Below are 15183 nucleotides of genomic sequence, written 5' to 3' on the forward strand. Positions count from 1 at the left end.
CCATTAGGCCATATAAACTTAATTGGTAGTTTCTCATCCCTGCCCGCATGGCCATTTTTCTTACCTCATCAAGGATTTTTTTATACCACTGGTGGCTGAGTGCAGCTATCCAGCACCTTCTTAAGTTGGTACCTTGCTAGAACAGTCTAAGATGAGTCATTTTAGCTAGCTAATTCAGCTAACTAGTCAGTAAAAATAAAAATCCACCCTCCTGCACTGCTATTTTGAGTACAGGAGAATGAGAAACTAATAATTAAGTCTATGTGACCTTATAGAGCTAAATAGCTATATAGCTTTATTGAGAACTGATTGATGTATACACTGATAAAACAACTTTGTTACATTGACATACTACGTTAGGACAACATATATTTAATGTGACATACCAGTGTTAAAATAGCAGTCATCTGTTACGATGACAAACACACTGTTACAATAGCAGCACCACTACTGTCAATAGTACATACCCTTGTAACAACGACACTCTCATGTAACAACTACACAGTTGATGTAATAGTTACGACAATGCTATAATAGCAAAATGTGATATTTACAACAACTGTGTACATATAACAACTTTGTTACAATGACATACAGCATATGTAATTTGACATACCAATGTTAAAATAGCAGTCGTGTGTTACAATGACAAACACACTGTTACAATAGCAGCACTACTACTGTCATGTGACATATTCCTGTAACAATGACACTCGCATGTAATAACTACACAGTTGATGTAATAACTACAACAAACAATATGTGACAATTACAACATTCATCAAGTTGCAGTTCTGGTAATGTTGAGTAACTCTAACTGTGATTTTAGGATGATACATAGTCTTGTATTACCAATGAAGGAATGAGCAGCTACCATATGTTTGGATGGCAAATCATTTATATAGACACGAGAAGAGGTTTGGTAGGTATGTTCAATAAGGTAGCCATGAATGTGTCCATTTATCCCAACAGTTTTGTACTTTCTACTTGGAAAAAAGTCAATCCACCTATGACAAGGATGTCCTTCACTTTTGTGAACAGTGGCAAATCATTAAGCTGCCAACCAAGATGAACAAAATCATTTCGATGATATTCTTCACCATAAACTTTAACCCACGTTGGCCTGCAACATGACAAAGAATAACTTTACATATGTACACACCTGATTCAGTATGAATGTGATATATATATATTTGTGTATGTGAAACCTAGAAAATTTCAGCTAAAAAATATTACAGTACACTGGATACTTATTAACATATTAGTGCACACACATTTAGACCAGGGTTAAAACCGGATAGTAATCCAGATGAGACCCAGTTTTATTACAACAGAGGCGTCTACACCCAGAGCACTGTAAACGTGTTGTTGACTGCAGATAGCATTATAGCAGAGATCATCGACAAGAGAAAAATATAATTGTTATATTAACACTAGACTTCTGTACTAAACTTTCAAGTTTGCTTGTACATGCTGGCAATTGATAAGTGGGTCTTCATGTGAGTCTACAGACAACAACATACAATGCCAAACACTTCTGCACTCTTATCATACTGATAAAATTGTGCTTCGAGAGTATGTACACTTTAGTACACTATCAAGACGAACATAATCCTTCAAGGTCAATTAATTCATAACCCATGCACATGTTCCAATCCAGATATTCTATAACACAGATGAGACCCGCTTGACCTGGACAAAATGTGGCCCAGACAATCTGGATGACCCAACCTAGTTTCAACCCTGATATGGACCCCTGAAATCAGAATACCTCACCAATAAGGATGCCTTAATAATCAGAACACTTGTCCATGATCCAAACACATTTAGACCTCTGAAATCAGGACACCTCTCTGATAGAGATGCCTTGATAATCAGAACACTTGTCCATGGTCCCATTTGTATTAGTATACACACATTCGCATGGACCCGTGAAATCAGGACACCTTGATAACCATGCAGGACACATGTCCTTGGTCTCATTTGTTATATGTGACCCGCTAAGCGAAAACCCGGCTATTTTGCATAATCCTGTTTTCGAGATAAATGCCATTGAAATACACTGGGTAAAAAATGTGTACTACAAAAATAATTTTATGTACGTTTTAATCGCTTCAGTAAACAGTGATGGAAAACTTGAATTGAAATCTCTAATACACCAGAGGATTCGCCTTTTCATGGAGCGTACGAAATATCTTTGTTTTGTTTTTGTACCACGAAGGAAACGTGAGTTATGCGTGTTTGTTTCCGTTGCGGTAAAATGTAACTTTGTCGTTGCCGTTTCTAAGCTTGAACAGCCTTCTTGCTTGAAAGCATGAGTGGATAGAGGCTGAAAACTGTACCTTGATGAATGTCCCAGTTCACGGCGAACACAATGGTGCAAGTCCCAACTCCGTAGCTTGTTGCATTCATGACTTTTGATCAATTAAAGGAGTGCCTGTAATTTATTTTTCGTATAGTCACTGTATAAATCGATTGTTTTGTTTTTCTCGCTGTCTACCGTTATAATTCCAAAAGTACCAACCAGATAAGGCTGAAACTTTAACAGCCCATTCGTTTTTCCCTCTCAAAGACAAAGAAATCATAAAATGAAGTTTGAGGAAAACCGTGTTTTCGCTCAGTGGGTCACATATTAGTGCACACAAAGGCTCATTTGCATTAGCGTACGCATGCACATTTAGACTATGTCACGTACAGTATGCTTTGAAGCTTACCCACCAATGAGATATTTAAAATACAACAGATATACCCACAAGTAGGTATCTAAACTGATTAGTTATCCATGACATTTTTAGTGATGTGTGTCACATGCTTTGCCAATGATTAGAAATACAACAATAGGGTGATCTTTAAATAAAATGTGTAACACGTGTAAACGTAACAGGTCACTAGTAAGAAAATGATATTCAACTCTGCATGTTATATAATACCTTAAAACTGTCACTGCTGAAGAGAGACTGTTGTATATACTATCCGGTTCATGTTCTAATTCACTTGGTAAACCACCTGCAAAATGGAATAATACCTTAAAACTACAAATTTATGAATATGCTCACATACATACTTGGGCCTGACTCTATTTGCTCATAATCAAAAAATCTCAGTTCTGTAAATTTCCACACAGCATCCTTTTAGTCTGGCGCAGCCGCCCTTTCGCATAAAGAGGAAGGGTCTGGTCACTCTAGCATTACAAATTTGTAGTGGTGGAGTGTAATTAAACAATGACATCACAACAATGGAAACAAGAATAACACATCTGACGACCATACAAAGTAAGCAGATCTCAGTTACACGGTATAGACGACTACCAGCAGCTTCAATCATTATTTCATCTTCATGAAACTTCACAATAATCTCTTTCACTCATTACATAATTCCATAGTATCTATGGCAACTTCTAAACAAACGTCACAAAAATTCAGTAATTACCAACAACGCAATCTGATTGGTGTTACCTGTTTTTGGTAACAGGCCACAAATTTTTGTATGCTAGAGTGACCAGACCCTTCCTCTTTATGCGAAGGGGCGGCCACGCCAGACTAGCATCCTTTGGTGACGGAGGGCTACGGCATATGGAGTATTTATGAAGTTTCCGATTTGAGCAACACCTTTTATGCATGCATGTTTGGCTTCCATCCTTATGTACTCACCCTCACCAAAATGTTTTTCAATGTACTTGGACTGTAAGTACTGAGCCTCTAATCCTGTGAACGGATTTGGGGAACTTTCAAAACACTGCAAGTATTCTTGATGCACCTTCATCTCTTAAGTTACTCACTTCTGTGACTTCTTTCCTTACAGCAGCACTTAAATTGTCGACCATAATATCCACAGATTGTTTCATTTAGTCAACTGAAAAATCAACAGTTCTTTGAGTAACTTTGTATTTTTCTTTTAAGGTTAATAAATAGAGAGCAGCTGAGTTCTGCAATGATGAAGATGACGAGCAGCAAGCCCCTAAGGCAAACCTGTCTGGTTCATCCACATGATCAAAACTCTGCACCTCGTTCTGTGCGCTGACTTCCATCGGTGCATCAGAAGCATTCACCTCCTACTTCCATAGAAGGAACTGTCTTTAAATCATCTTACTGATAACGAGATAGGTGCGAATTCATCGTAGAATATTTCGAAAAAGTTTTTATGCAACCATTGATTCACTGAAAAGCTTGGTAGACTAGAATGAGACTCAAACGCGTGTCTCATGTATACTCTCCATCGTGAGCAACAATATTGACACTGAAACGTTTTAACCTTAATTAGCGATTTCCAACCTACCAATTTTTCGCACATATTTTTGCTACTTAAATTATACACCTTCAATAAACGTTTCACAAGCTGCCGTTCCAGTAAATGGTAGCCAATGCTTCGTACTTTGTATTGCACTTTACTGGATTAAAATCCATACGGTATTTATTGAAATACAGCAAATCAAAGTTTGAGAAATAAAAATCCCCATAGGAAGCCCATACAAATAATTGCGTACGTAATTCTAATTGGAAGAATGTGGCACCTGTGATAGCCGAAGTTTCCGAGTGTTTCCGCGTGAATCTGCTGCTGATGAGGACGAAGAAAGTGGTTCTGGGCAAACCGTATATGCTGATTTCGATTTTTCCATGTGTTTTTTGATTGGAGGACGATTGATGTTGGATTACGATGGAAATATGGCCCTTTTAAAGGTAAATCGCCATCTAACACTGCTCAGAATTTAGCATTACAATCACCCTGGGCTTCAAGGCATCCCCCTGCATCGATGCAAGTATAGTTTGAAGGTGAGCAGTTTGTTGTCTTGCGCGGAATTGCAAAATAAGGTTCAAGGTTGAGCATAATCTTTTCAAAAGTGGAGACTGGCATGTGATACCAACCTTACATGGCTTCACACGTACCTGTTGTTATATTGTGGTGTGTTTACTGCTGTTTTGATCCATTTTATAGCAGCTTCAGTGATTGTAATTTTGATCAGAAACTATTTATAATTTCTCTTTGTAGTATAGTGATGTCATTGTGTAATATAATAATTATCATCCTTAGTGCTTACAATGTGACAAATAAAGCTGAGCAGTGTCCAAACAAATCTATTTTAAAAATAATGTTGCTCTTACATTGTGTTATCTGATTGTCATGTTTCCGAAGTACGTGTTAATTGCAACTTGTGATGCCAGTACTTGCCATTTATAAAATATTACCGATTTTTCTAGTTAGTTATCCTTGAAAATGCATTAAGTACCTGTGTATACTTAGTATTACACATTACACGCAGTTTTATTTATGCATCACTTGCTTTATTCATGTAATATTCTGAGTGGTCAGTCTACAAAGAAGTGGTCACTTTTGAGAGGTTTTACTTACTTCATATGCTGTTCTTCATAAAATAGATATGTGGTGAAAATTTCATGTCGTTATTAGTTTCCTATCTAGATTTATGACACTTTGTATATTGTGTTTGGTGCCATGCAATATACATAAAAAGCATTGAAATGCTGTACACAAAAATCATCACACTGTCAACTTCTTTTCCTTATATCTTTTGATAGGAACCACTGATTGAGGTGGAGTTTGCACTAAAATAACCCTGACAAAATGCACAATATTGTTCATACCAATGAATGTATGGAATGTTAATTATTTAATTTAGTTGGAAATCTCTACCTTAATAATGCGCATCACTAATTTGGCAGGGCGGCGGTCGCCTTTTTCCGCTTACCTCACATCACACAGAGCGTTCTGATTGGTGAAAACAACTCCACGTGCGCAGTGCATGTGCTGACAGCTGCTGCAGAACAATTTGTAGAAATTGAATAGATTGAGTCACGGTGAAATGGCGTCCCCCTGCGTCCTGCTTTACTCAAATTACAGTTGATCAGCTTGGAGACTGGATTTTGACGAAAGGATTTGGTGAAGAAATCAGAAATCAGTTTCTGGGTGAGCAGCTAGCTGTCGGGTTATTTTCGTGGAATAGTGTTGTGAATTTAATACTCGTAGCTACAGCCGGGGGCGGCAGAACCACAGATCGTATATTCTTCATATATATTCAGCTGTGACGATCCGGCTATGGCAGAACATAGTATTATTTTCGCGTATATTATACTGTGTACACGGCCGGCATGCCTGGCTGGGTGTATTACTGGCTGGCTGTATTAATCCCTCCTTTCCATTTGCTACAATAGCCATTGGCTAGCTGGGTGGGAAAGTGTAGCATACATGTTTGTTAACAAAATCCCAGCTGCTGGAATACAAAAAAGCCATTTGATAGAGTGACATGTTTACCATGTTCATTTTTGTCAGTGTACATGGAGTCTCTGTCAGGGTGAAATAACGCATCCTGTTGTTTCAAATTGTTTGATGTAGCTAAATTTTGTTATCTTCAAATACACAGCCATTTTATTCCTCTCGTGCATATAGGAAATCTTCACTGGTTATCCCTGACCCAGGAGCTGATAAAGATATTTTGGGAACCGTTTAATTCTGATTTACTATGTACATGTGCTAACATGATTTTTGGCCATGAAGTATATTATTCTGATATTGCATGCATTTTAAACTGAGCTGCTGTATGTCATTCTCCACTACTACTACTGTAAAGTGGAGCCATTTACGGGAGATTGATTCTTTTAAATAAAATACTTACACATATAATTCCTTTGTAGATCAAGGAATGGATGGTGAAGCAATTTCCCTAGCTTTTACAACAACTTCTGGTCCAGACTGTTTAAAGGAAGTGATTTCACAATTTGGGCTGCGCTTGAAGGTTTACAAAGCAATTAAAGAGGAATTAGTTAATCAGGTATATACGCAATACATACTGTAATTCACTCTTTCCATTCCATAAAACATTTGTTATACAAATCCATAATGTATCTTTAGCCATGTTGCTTACTGCATGCTCTAAGACAAATCAAGCATCAAAGAATGAATGTACGTACATGGCCATGCAGTATTACACATAATAGAGCTGACACAAGTGGTATTTTTTGGCTATGCCCTGGGTACTTGACTATTCCACCTCAAGTAAACACATCATTATATACTACTACTTGCTGTCACAAAAACATCATGATTGCAAGACCTGCAGCCAGCCTCAATGTAACACTTAGTGCAAATACTTTTATACGCAAACTTTCATCATTAAATGTTGCATGAAAGTAAAGCGACTTACAGTAATGTGTACTCCCTTTTAGGAAGAAATGGGAACCTCAAGGAGCAGTATTCAATTGGTTTGTGCTACCTATGTACATATATCTTATTAATTAACACCATTTTTCTTTTTCACAGAGTGATGATGATACTGAAGAACCTGTGGTAATTTCATGCTACACATACTTAATTGCAATTTTAACCGCAGTGCTTGTTTTGCAGAAACAAAATCCTTTGCCAACTACATCTACATCTACAGAGCCAATCGTAAGTAACTGTAATAATATTGGCAATAGAAAAGTATGCTGAATTTCTATTATAAAGTTAGCTATTAGATGATTCTGCCAGTGCTTCATCCAGTTCTCCACAATCTGTAATGCGTACAGTAAGTAGAATTACTTATAAATTTGCTCTACACCATATATTTTTGATATAGCCACTGAGAGAGAAAGTGCCTAACCCATTTCCCATCCCTGCTTTCCGCCAAGCAACAGAAAAAAACTTCCAAAACAAAAAAATTGATGATATTGACCGAAAAGATGTTTCAGAACACTGGCAACAATGCTTTGCACATATGTGCAAAGCCCATCCACTTCAGATTGTGAAATTGTTTCCAAATCATTGGTTGCTGTTCACCCTTTTCTCAAGCAAACAGTACGCGTACAGCTGATAGTGTGTATACAGGATTAAAATACGTAATTTTACTCTAATATATAGCATTCATGGAAAAATTTCATATATATGTAGGCACAGAATATTAACAGATCATCCTCAACGTCGAAAGCTGAAGCCAAACCTCTCAAACAACCAAAATTGGACCTACGTAAGCATCCATATCCATTCCTTACATTATCATCTGAGGATGATCACTCGCACACTCGACACATGGATAAGCTGAAGAGAGAAGCAGCCAGTGGCAACAAAGCCAACATGGAGATAGTCAAGGAGTACATGATGAGAACATATCCTAAAAGAAAAAAGATGATACTCAAGGATAGATGGAGATGTTTTTCAGGAGTGCACTTTTTTTGCAAAAACAATCTATAGTACGTCAATCCACTATAATGTTATACAGCAAAAATGTTACATAGCTGAAATCAAATGTTACAACACTTGTGTGCAACCCTGGAGTTCATGTGCAGGAGCGTAGGAAGCCTAAACAATAAAAGTATAAAAATTTTCCAGGGGGAATGCCCCAGACATCCTAGGCTACAGTGACACTGATTGGAATAGCACGGGCTAGCTGTTCACAAATCATAACATTGAGAATTGTTGGTTTCTGTAATCACACAAAATCCTAGATCAAAATAAATTCTGACATCATGTGGGTATAATCTCCTTTCTGCAGGTGAAATCTGTCCAATGATCATGTCAAAACATCTGGGGAAAAGATGGCAAAACTATTAAACAATGTTGCTATATTATATAGTGATAGTATTTGTATTTATAATTATATGTGGTAGTGTAGTAAGAAGAGGCTTATCTACTGTATACTTCACTTATTATATGCTACATTGTTATCAGGTGGCCGCAGAAATGGATATGATATTAGTGGCTAAAGACAACACTCGGGGTATTTTCAATTCCAACTGGATAACATGACAGCCAGCAATTATTTAATATGTTACTTCCTCAAAGAATAAGACTGCGGCCTGAAAGTATGCTTTGCAAGACAGTGATGGTAATAAAAGCTGTTAGACAGATCTCATGCTATGTGAGCATTTTTTAATCTTTGCAGAAAACATGACACTTACAGCTTTAAGGTGCCTTGGATTCTTCTTGACGATGAAATACAGAGTGCCAAAATACAGGAAAGATACTGGAGTTGCTGCAAAGAATAAAGTTCCAGAGGCTGATGATGTGGATATACCATTCATTTTAAATGAAGTTGTGGTAAGGCTATTTGTTTGTGGTATACCATAATGGCACTAGCAAGAAGTGTAGGGAATTAGATTTGAATAATACTAAAACATGGACTGACTGTCGGTACACTGCATATATAAGGATCTTTATTGAATGTTATCCCATGCATTAAGGACCCGCAAATATTAAGGCTGTATATAACCTACTATAGTGCATTTAATAGTTATACCACAGCTGCAAGGGACGGCTGAGGCATATATCAGGCAAATGTTGAGCAGTCGTGGAATAAGTAGTGCTCGCCCTATTTGTTTTATATACTGGGTTAAAAGGCATTGCATGGAAAAAATACCTAGATATGTACATCATTAATCGTATATGTGGTGGTATACATACAATTGTAAGTTGTTGTAAGCCATTTAACGCTATTGTGTACACAGAAAGTAAGCTATATACTATACTTAATAATGTATTTAGGCATATAAAAATCACTAACCTGTGACGATATAGTGATCTTCTGTGGTCCTTACAACAGTTGACACGTAGTGCGTAGACGGATCTATCCATGTATCATCAAAACAAATCTTAGTGATTCCCAGCTGTATAGACTATAGTGATACATATAGTTGTAGATCACTACACTTAGTCTAAACTATGAAACTAAAACCCACAATTTAAAGCTTTATAGCACTCAATATAAAGAATCAAAGCGGAACTGGCTTGGCATCAAAGATATGAGGAAATCATGTTCCCAGTATATGTTTCCTGAGCAATATCACAGTAATACCTCAGGTGGTGCCTTTGATCCACCCACACAAAGTGGTGTTTTAAAAAGTAGTGAAACAAGAGACATGCATGGTAAGTCCCTACATTGGTATGTTAATTGATGTACGTAACTACAAAAATTAAGCAAAATCATTTGTGCAAAAGCGTTAGATTCCAGTGTATATATCTGGGATATGAGCACTGGACTGATTTTCATTATAATTGTATGTGTTCAGGATTCAAAGGCTGGGCAATACTAAATATGTATATAAGATATGTCTGCATTCTTTTACAGAGGGGAGATAAAATTGAAGACTGCTGTAAAGAGAGCTATTCTCAAATGGTTCATGTTGTTGACGCAGATGATGAAGTGCTGGACGAGTATGCTGTTGTAGTGGAGAAGGTGGCCGTGAAATGTTCTACACTTCTTGGAACTCTGTACACTTTGTTTGCTGTCCACTATGTTTCTGACATCGAGTATCATAGCAGGGTAAAGGATTTTTACAGAAGAAGGTCTTCATATTCAAGATGCTAAGCTGCTGAGTGCAAATTATTCCAGCATAGTAGCTACACTGGAGTGTTACTTTGAGCCAGAAACAACCTTTAACTGATTTCAGCTGATGATTAAACATTAATTGTACACTGTATAGTACGTAAGTTGTAGGACATCCACTATGACCTTTTTCCAGAACTCGTTAGAACTTTGTAATATAATTAATATTATAGTACTGTATATCAGCTCTAAAGTGACATTTATGTACTTTCAGTTTTTGTTGTTTAAGTTCACTTTAGTTCCTAAAAGAATGTATTATCCACTTTCTTTCATTTACTACACCTACGTACGTAAATACTGGTACAGATGAAAAGAAACATCACTTACTATAAATTGGTTTATGCACAGGTTCATGTGCATACAAGAATTCAGATTTTTCTGTAAACTTACATAATTGTGTCTTTGGTTAAAATGACACATACATGTGTTACTATAATATGGGACTTTTGCAAAGATGACACTAAATCATGTAATCTTGCACATTACATGTACATGTTTGTTGAAATGGCAATGCTTGTGTTATTTTAACAGAGGCCTTCTGTTAAGATGACACCATATGGTATAACTTTGACATTGCATGTTTGTTGAAATGACACATTTGTGTGTTACTGTGTCACAGGCCTTCTGTTAAGATGACACTATACGGGCGCGGTGTAACTTGGTATTGCATGTTTGTTGAAATGACACATTTGTGTGTTACTGTGTCACAGGCCTTCTGTTAAGATGACATTATACGGTGTAACTTGGCATTGCATGTTTGTTGAAATGACACGTTCAAGTATTACTGTGACACAAGCCTTCTGTTAAAACGACACTAACTGATGTATCCTTGGCATTGCATGTTTTGTTGAAATGACACATGCTTGTGTTAATGGGACACAGTCCTTCTGTTAAGATGACACTAACTGATGTATTCTTGGCATTGCATGTTTTGTTGAAATGACACATGCTTGTGTTACTGTGACACAGTCCTTCTGTTAAGATGACACTAACTGATGTATCCTTGGCATTGCATGTTTTGTTGAAATGACACATGCTTGTGTTAATGGGACACAGTCCTTCTGTTAAGATGACACTAACTGATGTAGCCTTGGCATTGCATGTTTTGTTGAAATGACACATGCTTGTGTTAATGGGACACAGTCCTTCTGTTAAGATGACACTAACTGATGTAGCCTTGGCATTGCATGTTTTGTTGAAATGACACATGCTTGTGTTACTGTGACACAGGCCTTCTGTTAAGATGACACTAACTGATGTAGCCTTGGCATTGCATGTTTTGTTGAAATGACACATGCTTGTGTTACTGTGACACAGGCCTTCTGTTAAGATGACGCTAACTGATGTAGCCTTGGCATTGCATGGTTTGTTGAAATGACACATGCTTGTGTTACTGTGACACAGGCCTTCTGTTAAGATGACGCTAACTGATGTAGCCTTGGCATTGCATGGTTTGTTGAAATGACACATGCTTGTGTTACTGTGACACAGGCCTTCTGTTAAGATGACGCTAACTGATGTAGCCTTGGCATTGCATGGTTTGTTGAAATGACACATGCTTGTGTTACTGTGACACAGGCCTTCTGTTAAGATGACGCTAACTGATGTAGCCTTGGCATTGCATGGTTTGTTGAAATGACACATGCTTGTGTTACTGTGACACATGCCCTCTGTTAAGATGACACTAACTGATGTAGCCTTGGCATTACCTGTTCTGTTGCATTTACAATTACACATGTTATAACAGCACATAATTGTCTGTTTAGGTAGCAATTAATTGTCATTGTAACAAATTGCATAGCTACTAACATTTGTTACAACTACAAATATGCTTTGTTCTTTTCACATGATACCTTGTTACTACGGCAATAATCCAAGTGTTACTGTAACATACAACATTATTTGTAACTTTAACAAATTTTTATTTGTCAATAGAGATGCGTCTATTCTACACAACTTTTTTGTAACTTTAACAATTTTGTTTTATCTGTGTATAGTCTACGTTGCATGATTTTCTATTATTATTATTACGGTAAAAGGAATTCATTAGCTCATACAGTGCACATAGCAATTGTCTTAAATGCAAACCCTTCAATTTTTCTTCAAGCAATTACTGTCTGCTGTTAAAAACAAAATCCATACCTGCATGGTTGACTGTTTTATTAGAGAGTTTCAAAAATAGTTATAAGTACCAGAAACAATGTACTTACAATCAGTTGCTCTATCTTCATTAGTCAGCTAGTTGCTTATTCATACAATTATAAAGTATATTCATATACTCCAATGAGACAGGTATGACATATTTGGTTTTTAAAGTGTTATTCATTATTTAAGTAAAGTTATTGGTCCATATGATGTATGTTAACACTTTACTAAGTGCTGTACAAAAAACAACTGTACAACAAGACAAAAACATTGCAAACATGATATACGTATTTACACAAAAGAAAAGGAGCAAAAATTATTTAGACTTACAAAGAAAAGCTGGTATACATGCTTAAAAGTGGCCTGGTGGGGTCCATGCATACAGCATATTAAAGTGAGTCGAGTTCCAAAATTCTTTTTCCTGTACAAAACTATTGGGAGTGAACATGGATACATTCACCTCTTTCATATACCACATGCACAGTGTTAGCTACTATTTTTCTCTTTTTATATTAAGTGCTATCCAACTAGGGACCTGTGAGAAAGCTAGGCCTGTAAATACAGGGAATCTGAAACATGTATCTGATTTTTACTGGAGTTTGTGCAGGTGAACGAGGGTGACTATATAGCTATATACAAAAGCTCGTATAATGCACGGATCTGCCTGTGCATGGTCTTGGATAAGATATATAGCAAGGGGAGGTGTACACCAAAGTTTCAGGTCACCTCACTGCATATATGAGTTCATACAAGAGCATGAGATGTCTAAATGTTAGTGATGCACCAATACCACATTTTCACTACCGATCCGATACTGAGTACATTTTAGATGGAAATATCCGATACCGATACTTTGCCACACTGAGGGATTGCTCACAAAAACAGCTAGTAATTCCAAATAATAGTTGATAGACTAGCTTACTAAACACATCAGCTAATTTCATACATAAACTGTAGTTTGCTGGTTTTGTGGCCATAAAACACGAGGACAACAATGGTTTATGGCCTCAATGAATCTTATTTCGTGGCTTACTGCTGTTTCCACATTATGCTAATAATGTTAATGGCTGGCTTCTGTAAAAGAATTCATGGCCGCTTATATCAGCTTTTACTCATGCAACTCCGTTTGTAGGGTTTCCACTCAAAATAGGAAGGTACTTCATTTTGTTGTTTTGGAGATTTTCACAGATTTACCTTTAAAATAAAGCAAACAAGTGCCAATTTGTTATTGGAATGTTTGCAGCAGTCGCTATCAGCACAATTTTATTATGTAAATATCCAAAAAGTGGTCATGTGACCAAAAATCCCTTCATATAGAATTTCTACTACAAAATAAGATGATACCTCAGTCATTTTCATTGTTTCTGATGATTTTCATGCAGGCTGACCTTAAAAAGTGCATGGTCACCTGGCCAAAAATCCCATTATAGCTATAAAGGATGTGCTATAGAACTAGTGTAGGAGTCTTCATTATAAGGCAAGAAAATACACTAATAATTGTGACTTCAGTCACCCCAAAATACAGTGATTTTCTAATAAGCTGCCCAATTTAACTATTAAGATATTTTTGGTCATGTGACCACTTTTTGTATGTTTTGTGTGTTAAACTTATGCTGATACCCAATGCTACAAGCATTCTAATAATAAATTAGCACTTGTTTGCTTTATCGTAAAGGTCAGTCTGTGTGACAATCACCAGAAACAACAAAATGAAGCACCTATGGTCCTAGGGAAGATGCCATTGGGGTTTTGCATGCCATGATGGTGTTATTGATGTAGAATGACTAGCAGTGTAACTGATATGCTAACTGGCCCACTCTGCAGCATGCAACGCCACTGCAGGTTGATCATGCTTGACAAGTTGTTCAATCATAATTATACATGGTAACTCCTTAGTTACCGCTATACTATCACCTCTGCACATATCCACCAACCATGTAGACATACCTCCCATTAAAAATACCAAGTGCATAAACACTCTATTCATAATAGCTATAATTATGAGTTTGTGCATCATACTGCATGTACGCATGCATGTCCTTGATACTGTACGTCAGTGGACTCATTCAAAGATTGGCCTGTCACACTTTATATTCATTCATATCCATTAACAGACAGACATGCAGTGTTAAAGTTTACGAAGTACATGTATGTTTTGTTTATTTATTTAATGGACAAGAAAAGTTAATGGGCCATTGGCCTCTCGTTATGTCCAAAACATATCCAATTTGTTCTTAATCAATAACTGATTGGGTATTAATCACATCAGAGGGTACTAGAAAGAATTCCATTGATTGATTATACGATCAGTAAAAAACTTTGATCTTACCTCGGATCTAACAAGGAGTTTGGATCTGGGTTTAGAAAGTTTGAAATCATGTCCTCTTGTAAAATTGATTGGTCACAGGGTAAACAATTTTGTAGACCTGACAGTCTATGAGTAGCTAGGTGTTGCTTTAAAATCTTAAAAGTTTCAATCAAGTCTCCACGCTCTCGTCTACAGTATAGCGAATAAATATTTAGATTCTGGATGCATTCTTGGTAAGGTAGATTTGCTAATCGGGGTATCAGTTTTGTAGCATGATGCTGAATTTTCTCTAACATACTAGCTATATCCTTAGCATAACATGGATAATGGTCTCCCAAGCCTGAATGCAGTACTCAATATGTGGTCGAATGTATGCTTTATAAAGGATGTTAAACGAATCTATTGCAATATACTTAAACGA

At 36.8% G+C, this 15183-nt stretch overlaps 2 protein-coding genes across 9 annotated transcripts in view; one reads left to right on the forward strand and one right to left on the reverse strand.

Moving 5' to 3' along the window:
• Positions 1-720: 720 nt before the first annotated feature.
• Positions 721-4392, reverse strand: LOC136241782 (uncharacterized). 4 transcript variants are annotated; one of them, XR_010694401.1, is made up of 3 exons: positions 3061-3616; positions 2931-3006; positions 721-1123 (listed from the first exon to the last, which is right to left on the reverse strand). XR_010694401.1 is itself a non-coding variant. In XM_066033100.1 (3 exons), the coding sequence occupies exons 1-3, from the start codon at positions 3760-3762 to the stop codon at positions 961-963; spliced, it is 351 nt and encodes a 116-aa protein (XP_065889172.1). In that variant the 5' UTR covers positions 3763-4392; the 3' UTR covers positions 721-960. The 4 variants fall into 4 exon arrangements, 2 of the variants coding, with proteins under 2 accessions (XP_065889172.1, XP_065889173.1); XR_010694400.1 differs by having other exon boundaries at positions 3065-3602; XM_066033100.1 differs by lacking the exon at positions 3061-3616 and adding an exon at positions 3651-4392.
• Positions 2090-15183, forward strand: part of LOC136241779 (uncharacterized) — a 118034-nt gene continuing 104940 nt past the window's right edge. The window contains exons 1-9 of one of the 5 annotated variants that reach the window (XM_066033088.1): positions 2090-2226; positions 6645-6781; positions 7176-7211; positions 7270-7296; positions 7354-7398; positions 7460-7516; positions 7568-7826; positions 7879-8177; positions 8656-8812. In XM_066033088.1, coding sequence (XP_065889160.1) covers positions 2097-2226; positions 6645-6781; positions 7176-7211; positions 7270-7296; positions 7354-7398; positions 7460-7516; positions 7568-7801 — 666 coding nt within the window. In that variant the 5' untranslated portion in view covers positions 2090-2096 and the 3' untranslated portion in view covers positions 7802-7826; positions 7879-8177; positions 8656-8812. Of the gene's footprint in view, positions 2227-4428; positions 4770-6644; positions 6782-7175; positions 7212-7269; positions 7297-7353; positions 7399-7455; positions 7517-7567; positions 8178-8655; positions 8813-15183 lie in introns of those variants that run through there. The other 4 variants (XM_066033090.1, XM_066033097.1, XM_066033087.1 and 1 more) reach the window with 4 other exon arrangements.

The sequence above is a fragment of the Dysidea avara genome, chromosome 12 (genome assembly GCF_963678975.1).
Source record: "Dysidea avara chromosome 12, odDysAvar1.4, whole genome shotgun sequence".
NCBI lineage: Eukaryota > Metazoa > Porifera > Demospongiae > Dictyoceratida > Dysideidae > Dysidea > Dysidea avara.